At 34.9% G+C, this 9,402-nt stretch overlaps 1 protein-coding gene across 3 annotated transcripts in view; it reads left to right on the forward strand.

The window, feature by feature from the left end:
* The window catches only part of LOC106874704 (calcitonin gene-related peptide type 1 receptor), an 85,866-nt gene that overhangs the window by 56,741 nt on the left and 19,723 nt on the right, over positions 1–9,402 (forward strand). For 2 of the 3 annotated variants that reach the window (XM_014922518.2, XM_052967090.1), the window contains exons 7-9: positions 2,390–2,450; positions 4,525–4,594; positions 7,199–7,281. In XM_014922518.2, the coding sequence (XP_014778004.1) occupies positions 2,390–2,450; positions 4,525–4,594; positions 7,199–7,281 (214 nt within the window). The remainder of the gene's footprint in view (positions 1–2,389; positions 2,451–4,524; positions 4,595–7,198; positions 7,282–9,402) is intronic. The other variant, XM_052967091.1, reaches the window with a different exon arrangement.

Consider the following 9,402-nt stretch of genomic DNA (forward strand, 5'->3'; position numbering starts at 1 on the left):
TGTGTGTGTATGTTTGTGTGTCTGTGTTTGTCCCCCAACATCGCTTGACAACCGATGCTGGTGTGTTTACGTCCCCGTAACTTAGCGGTTCGGCAAAAGATACTGATAGAATAAGTACTAGGCTTACAAAGAATAAGTCCTAGGGTCGATTTCTTCGACTAAAGACGGTGCTCCAGCATGGCCACAGTCAAATGACTGAAACAAGTAAAAGAGTAAAAGAGTATTTTCCTTAACAATAGATCCATTTATTTCCATTAGTGACTTATTCACCAATATACCATGAATGACAATGCCTTTCATCTCACTTCAACCAAATGACAGGCGCTGCATGAAAAACTTTTAAGACTTACTCTGAATTGTTACTATCTCATATTCGATTTGCCTGTTATTATGTAACATTATGCTTCACGATTTTAGTATAGATACCTTTTTGGTATTGCCTCTTAAGTTCTATATACTCTGGGAATGCATTAAAGCCCTTTTCAAGGCTACTTTATTTGAATTGTTACTATCGGGTAACTAAGCTGCATGTTATTACATAACTGCCTTTCACAATTTTGGTGTTCATAACTTATTGGAATTTCCTAAAACCAAGATGGTTCGGTATTCTCTGTAAATGCACAAAAACCGTTTTAAGGGCTACATACTTTGTATTGTTGCTATTGAATTAGCGAAACAATTATGAGAATGGTGCCATCTCACTTGTGCTTGTGCCACGTAAAAAGCACTACTCACCTCGCCTGTATTTATGCCACGAAAAAAGCACTAAATCCACTTTGCTGAGTGGTTGGTGTTAAGAAGGGGATCCAGCTGTAAAAATCCTACCAAAACAGTCACAAAAGTCTTGTGCGGGCTTCGCCCTAGCCGGCTCTTTTGAAACCATCTCACCCATGCTAGCATGGAAGACGGACGTTAAACGATGATGATGACCAGGAGATAATCCCCGCCTTTCTGGGAATTACCGGGTACGTCATCTAGTATATATATATATATATATATATATATATATATATATATATATATATATATATATATATAAACGACAGGCTTCTTTAAGTTTCCGTCGACGACCAAATTCACTTACAAAGCTTTGGTCGGCCCGAGGCCATAGTAGAAGACACTTGCCTAAATGGGACTGAACCTGGAGCCATGTGGTTAGGAAGCAAGCTTCTTATCACACATCCACGCCTGCACCTGCACACACCCACGCTTTTATATACACGTGTACACATACACGCGTATACAGACTTCTCACCCTTAATAACGTAATAACTAATTGATTTATTTCTATAGTGAATTTTGCTCAAATGCTTGGAATAAGGAAATAAACCAATCAAATGAATTTTTTGTATTTTCTTTACAGCACTTAGTACAATTATGTATAATTTTGTTTCTCACAAAGGAAGCAACTTCCTTCTACACACAGACCACTTGGGAAATGAATAGTCCGTGTTTCCTGTTTTCCTTCAAAGAAATTGATGAAAAATGTTTAATATGAATAGTTCATATTTAAAGCAGAAATCGTGTTATATTTATATAGTATTTGATCCTTTGGTCATTAATATCATAATTAAGAATTCATTTTAATACACCTTTACAATGGATTTTTGAATTCTTTTGTCTGTACGGTGCGAAGACCAGGTCACCATAATGTACATTTATTGTACAGTTCATGTTATGCTCAACGTTAACATTAAGTATTAAATAACACACACACACACACACACACACACACACACACACACACACACACACACACATACACACGCGCACTCACTCACTCAACAATATATTTGGAAAGTTTCGCACTCAGGTGTGGAAGTCAAAATCTGCTCAAAACCCAAATCAAGCCGCACGAAATCTATATATTTTCAGTGAATATCTATACACATATATGTAGGATGGATCCCTAATAAAAGCATCAACGGTTATTAGAAACTTGAATCAAACTACTAATCATAGTTATGTAATACAAACATGAGCACAAAGTTATTCAATATTTGGGGATAAGAACGATGTTTAGAACTAATTCAAATACCAACACGTGTTTCTTTCAAAGTTAGGATGAATTAATATAAACGAAATATTCTAGGAATTACTCACAAAATCAATACATCCTCGCTAAATGATTACACTGAAATAAGGACTTTGCACGTGACCTCAAGTCGCCCAGCGATCAATGAAATATCCGATTTAGCCATCTACAATTTCTTCCAGGCATTAGTTGTCCGGCCAGCCAAAATACCTGCGGGAATTTAAACGGGTTCTCAACTGTTCCAGATCTCAACTAATGGTCCTTGTTTCACCTAATCAGCTACTAACACTATTCTTCTTTTTAAGGTTAACCAATGAAAATGTTCAAAGTTTTATTTATTTATTTCTTTTGTAGGTTTTCCTTTGGTTCCGAATTTAATTTACGCAATAGTCCGAGGAACATTGTATAACGAAAGGTATTATATATTTTCTTTAACCATGATATAATCCAATGTTCAATTTTTTTTACATAAGTGTATAAGGCGTCACAAACAGCAGCGCATGAATTAACTATTTTGGTTTCTAGTTCTGATTTCTTTGCTTCTGTTTTCATAACTATCCGAAGCTCAGTTTTACTTTCATACTTCTAATGCCAATAAAAAAATATAATAATGAAATACAGAGTCGATGAGATCGAGGATATCGGTCCATTTTATGAAAAGTAGCCATGTATGTTAAGAAGAAGGAAAAAAGGCCACACATGTTTCTGCGATTGTGATTACTGTTTCTAGAAGATCTCAATAAAACTCAGTTGGAATCCTACGGAAAGCCTTTGAAATCTAGTTTAGCTCAAATGTGTACTGCGTTAGTTCTTGTCAATCTTAATAATTCAAGCATTTATGTTGTTATTTTAATATAAACACAGCTATCAGTCGCCACATTAAACCTAGAAACCGAGCAATACAGGCCTCACAGAAAGTGGAATAAAAAGTTAATGCACATCAAGGACTCTAATCACCATTGTCACTGCCGTCATATTTATAAAAAAAACTCATTCGTAATTTAAGAGGAATTTCAATATATCAAAGCAACGACAAATCTACCAGCTACAACAATAAGGCACCAGAAAAAAGTTGATTCGCTGAAGGAGAAATCATTGTACAACAATAATGAAAACGATAGAATATGCAATATAACCCAGTTTAATTTGCCATTCAAAGTAAAGTCACGCAGCTAAAGACATCGTAGCGCTTATACACAAATATCCTTCGGCGAGTACAAGTTCAGAAAACTATTCACCAGACAATAACCTAAATATTCTCATGCTGCACCTGCACTAACTTCATGAGTAGAAACATCGAAAACAGACCCAGAGAGTCATGCCAATCTTGTTTCTATCAACAGCACAGAGTCAGATCAAGGAAACATAACCGCAACTTTTACCCCTAAGTATGAACAGCATACAACTAGTTTGTTGTAAATGCTATGCCTCACCATCACCGAGATCTCTCCTGACGAATACATGTCCTTACTGCTGAATGAATTGATAGGCCGCCGAACTCCTAATTAAATGGAAGCTGATATGTTTAATGTGGTGAAGCAGAAAATAAAGAGATGTAACTCGAAAATTCGATTCGAAAATGGGAACATGCAGTGAAGTGTGAGTTTGATCTTTGGTTTAAACTCTGGTCAGGTTTCAATTTTATTAGGCCTCTTCATCGAATTATTGTCTTATTTGTACATATAAGTCCTAAAAATATCTAAGATAAAGAAAAACATACATTAACAAAAAAGAAACATAAGAAAATTTCCCAAAGATGTTTTCTGCAGAAAGGACTATTAACCAATGGTCCACAAGTCAAGTCGATGATTACGTCAAAACTTATCTTGAGAAGTTAAAACTCATCATCAGAACACTATGCAAATGACGAATGCTTCAATAGCTTTTAGTACTGTCTTCAAATCCTATCTTTGCTGTAGCTGAAGAAGAATAAGTCCGGCAAAGTAACTCAACGTTGAAACAAAGGCTATCACCCAATATTTTAGATATTTTATCGCATTAAGATTTTTCCACTTACATAATTTACAGTACAGTCAGACTAGGATAGAGAAATTTTATGTTTTAGATATTTGATTGCTTGCCTATTTACAAGTTCAAGTTCCATGACTGATTTTAAAAAACTGTTCATTATAAGCTGAGGTCTAATCAGTCGGCTAAATTCTCGTATATAAACACTGGTCTTGTACTAACTCAAAAGATTTGTAAAACATTCCAAAAATTCTCCACCTGAGATTCTTATGTGAATAGTTGCATACACTTGGTTGTATGCATCGACAGTTCAACTAATACACCAACTGAACCACATATCTACAAACACCGGGAAGCCTTGCCGCTTTGTTAGCGACTGCCTTGAACTCTCTCAAGAACTTACATTAAACATAAACGCATGCATGCATACATACATACATACATACATACATACATACATACATACGAATATCATAATTTAATATCCATTTATTATTTTTATTCCACACTTTCAATTTAAGCAGATGCTGGATGAATAACACCGACGGGTACGAATGGATTCTATATACTCCGAATCTACTATGCCTTGTTGTAAGTAACTTGATGTCGACATAAAGCTACTGATGTTTTTTGTTGTTGTTGTGGGTGATGGTGTTGTTGTCGTTGTTATTGTTGTTGTGGTGGTGGTGGTGGTGGTGGTGGTATGGTGGTGGTAGTGGTGTACCTCATTGAGATTACAGTCAGTATGTATTATTTTCTAGATGTAGTCTTTAACAAAACTCTATTCGAAAATAACTTCAATATGAATTATAGTAGCAAAAATACCAAAGAATTGTACTCCTGTCCAAAAAACGAGAGCTCTCCCAACTACTTAATTACATGAAAATTGATATAAGATTCGGCCCGCCTCACCAACTAACAGATTTCCTTCCAGTGGCATGTGATATACAGAAAATATTCTGTTAAGGGCCTTGATTAAATTAACGTCTTCACACTACTCCAGATCCTCCCTATCTTATCAATATCCTAAACACTCTGTACTTTAGTTGTTTGTTAATATAAAACAGCATTGAAAACGAAGTAGCTCAACTTGCAACACTTGTTGCTGATTTCATACAAGCTTCCTTCATCTGAAGTTTTAGATCCGTGGAAGTATTAGCTATAGTTGCTGACGAACACAAAATAAGATATTTTCTTTTCTTGCCATTCTTACAGAGAAAGGTAGTAGATTATACTCTAGTGGGGTAGGATGGTACAACTTTTGAAACAAATATATGATAGTGGTGCTTCGGCTATCGCCTAGTTTAAATAAATACCCACTGTGCAAGCTAAGAAGGGACTTCCTACGCCAAGATTTCACAACAGTGCTGATTTCGGCCCCGTGAGAGCATAAATTAGTCCTGAGGATACAAGTCGGACGAAATTTGATTAAAGCAGACAGTTTATCCAGACAACGATTAAGATTAAATTATTGTCGAATTGTCCATCGAGATTTTAAAACACGTTTTAGAGTCTGTTTTATTCTGTCGATGACCTTAAAAGGAAATAATCGATAAGAAGTGCAGTGAAGCGAAATCATCATCTAAAGCATTCTGTACCAACTTGATCACGGTTACGCATCAGCGCTCACCTCTTACCTAATGAGAAACGTTAGTGGGGATTATTTTCTATGATAAAACCATCCTTGTGTTATTGCTTACTATCTTCTTGTGCTATAAAGTTTCTTAATTTTTATGTTTAAGCTTTGTTTCGAGTACAGAGACAATGTCTTCATTCTCACATTTCTAGTCTCGCTATATAGCTGCTGGGGATGGGGAGGAGCTGTCAGCCCCAGACGACGCTTTTGGGGACGGCACTTTAGAGACCGTTGCATAAAACTGTATAGGCTTAGGGAGCCTGGGTGGTGTGAAACTCAAGGGCTGCCCCAGGCGGTACACACTCTAGATACACCACTATAATCACTTAATTCAGTTACTCAATTAGTGATTATGCTCCACTTTCTTATATGATAAAAATTCATAAATAATGAGTACTGACATAATTATAAATGTAAATTTGCTTAGAAAATGTTACAAGGCTCAAAGTGAGGAATGCAAAATTGTTGTACATCTTGAGAATGAGGCTATTTTAATTTAGACATCTACCGCTAAAATCTTTATTGAATTATTTTTAGTCTGCTTTTATTTCAAGCAACCAAACTGGCGTCGTTAATTACTTTAAAAAAAAACTTAAATGATTCACAAGATTGTGATAAAATGGCATCTTCTATAACAAATTTGAAAACATAGCTGTTATCACACATAGTTAGATATTTTTATTTGAAGATTGGGTGAAAAGGTCAAAACTGTGTGTTGGAGGTTGAAGGTTTTGTATACCAGCAAAATACCAGCCAACTCCAGAGCTTTTCTAATTTTACATCTAAACCGTTTACAAAGGTAAAGTATTTAAAAATATTTTTAGTGTAGTCAACTTTTTATCGCAATTACATAATATACAAGTCTCCTTATTTATATGAAATGGAGCGAAGGAAAAGTGCCGCCTATATCATGGTTAAAGCCTATTTTATGGTCTTATTGCCTTCTCAATCCAAAAACTTATTGAATCGTATGCTTATCATTGAAAATCTATCTTCATGTAATGCGTCTACAGCAAGTCAACTTGGTCGACCTCAGAACATTCTGAGTTATACTCGCAGCAGGAATTAAACTCTTACTGTGAGTCGTTTCTGTCGTGAACAGATTGGTAGACAGAGCCATTTGGAACTAACGACACAGTACGAAATCCACGAGCCTTTTGGTTGATAGTCATACCATTTTTTCAATAGATGTCTTGGTTCTGCAAAACTTTTTTTTTTTTTAGTGATAAATTATTCCCTCATTATTTTCGGGAAAATATTCAGAAAGAAATTCATATTTGATTTCAAACACAAAAAAAAAAATTATATGTAATAACCAAAGTAGATGCTTTACTGTATCTAAAGTGGCATCGAGTATTCTGAGTTAACTCAAGTAGAAGTCTTTCATCCGTCCAACACTGAAAATATACACTAGTAAATTAGATCGAGACACTCGATTATACATACTTTAAAGAAATATTTATACACCAAGAAATCGTAGAAGAATGTCAGTATGTGAAGTTAGATTAGATGAATTCATCTCTTCATATTTACAACTAGCTAATGTTGTTCTATTTTAGGGGAACGTCCTCTTCTTAATCTACATACTGATAGTACTATTTAACCAACTGCAAGCTCATCCAAATGAACCTCATGATTATAGGTAAGTTCAGTAAATTGTTATTTTTACGCCTACACCCGTACATTTCTTGAGTTTTTATTTTTCAAATTTGTACATCACAAAATTTATATTTTAGCAGGTTAATATTTTCATTATTACATCCTTTTCTAATTCCGCCGAGGTCGACTTTGCCTTTCATCCTATAAAATAAGTACCAGTTTAGTGCTGGGGTTGATGTAATCGACTTGTTACCTCCCCCGAAATTACTGGCCTTGTGCCAAATTTTGAAACCGTTATTATTTTCTTACTTCATGACAGTTTGATAGCAAAGTCAGGAGGGCGCTGTACAAAAGGCCTAATTGTATTTAGTTATGTCCCTTTACATTCTAAATCCAAATCTTCCGCCGCCCTTGACTTCACTTTCCATTTCTATGAGATCGATTTAAGAAAAAGTATAAGTAATTTATAACATAGGTAAAATCGATCGGTATGTTAATGTAAAAAAAGAATTACATGCATACTACTACTGCGTATTATCAGCTTGCTTATGTACTAAGTGTTTTTCAAAACGCAACATATGGTAACTCTTTCACTGCTCAAATAAAGCCATTTTGAATAGCAGTAACCCAGATCGAATATTTTGTTACCTGAAACTCGTTACTTAATTTCAAGGGCTGTCTAGAACAACACACGCTCAAGCTACGCCACTGCTTCCTAAATTCCTAAAATAAAAGATGGAATGATCATGACTTGAGCGCCTTGACTAGAAGTCTGTTTGATCAGCAAAGAAACAGCTTGTCAGTTTAGGTGTGTGCCAGCATATACCATTTAACCATTTGATATGCAAGTGTTATTGTGCATGCAAATGTTCATAATCTTGTATATGACTTATAATTTTACTAACAATAAAGTTTACAAACAAAATGTAGGTTTATGAATGAAAAACATACTTTCTTAGTAACAACAGACAGCTAACCGTCACAGAAATTGAATCTATATACTGTTTTATGGATTTCAGTTATTACACTGCGCCATGCTGGGGTACCATTTTCAGAGTTTTAGTCGATCACATTGACTCTAATATTTATTTCAGTTTGATACTTATTTTATCGACCTCTATTTATCACATTTCTAGGTTACACGCTTTCGCACAACACCAATTTTACATCAATAAATTATTCTCACACGCACGCACACACGCGCACGTGCACATATTTATACAGAGTCGTCTAAAAATCCATAAGTCAGAATTGAATATACACTTGTGTATTTGTCATTAGAGTGGCAGTATTATCAATTATTATAGATCCATTTCAGTCGATTTTATCAATCTGTTTTGCACTGGATATTAGATAACCAGACATCAATATAACAGCACAGTTAAGTAACAACACGTGCTCTTCTGAAATGGCAGGGTTTTTTTCCATAAACGCCATCTGTATACCTGCACGGTTATTATATAACCGTGCTGTTATATAATATCCGGTTATTTAATACCTGGTGCGAAACCGATCGGTAAAATCGACTGAAATGCATCTATAATACTGTTTACTTTGATTAATATATATTTACTTTGATTAATAATACAGTTCCCATTTAATAAATTCTACATGTAAGGTATTGGTCAACAGCGAGACTATAGTAAACGATACTTACTTCGGTATAGTGCAGTAACATTGAACCCGAAACCACTCAGTTGCGAAGTATATTGCTTAACCACACAGCTATGCTTGCTCCTGTACATATTTACAATTCAATTGAAAGTGTGATTAATAGCAGTAGAAAATTAATTTATTTCTATAAGTAGCTAATTGCAAGGTGACCTTTGCCGGCCACAATATATTCTGAGAATATTGATTGAGAAATGAATTTGCTGAAGGTGTTGCCGAAGGAAAAGAACAGAGAAGTTTGCTTTCTACGTTGTGTACGTTAATTGTCCAATTAACTTGTAGAAAATGCTACGTGTGCCTGTGTATATCTTTGTGTGTGTATGTGTGTGTGCGTGTGTGTGAGTTCGTGTATATTTATATATATATGTATATATATTTATATATATATGTATATATATAAATATACATATATATATATATATACAATTAAACCTTGGGAGAGGCATTATGCCGGTAATAAACACACGCACTGGTTCAGTCCTTTATTAATTTA

Source organism: Octopus bimaculoides, chromosome 4, assembly GCF_001194135.2.
Source record: "Octopus bimaculoides isolate UCB-OBI-ISO-001 chromosome 4, ASM119413v2, whole genome shotgun sequence".
NCBI classification, from domain to species: domain Eukaryota; kingdom Metazoa; phylum Mollusca; class Cephalopoda; order Octopoda; family Octopodidae; genus Octopus; species Octopus bimaculoides.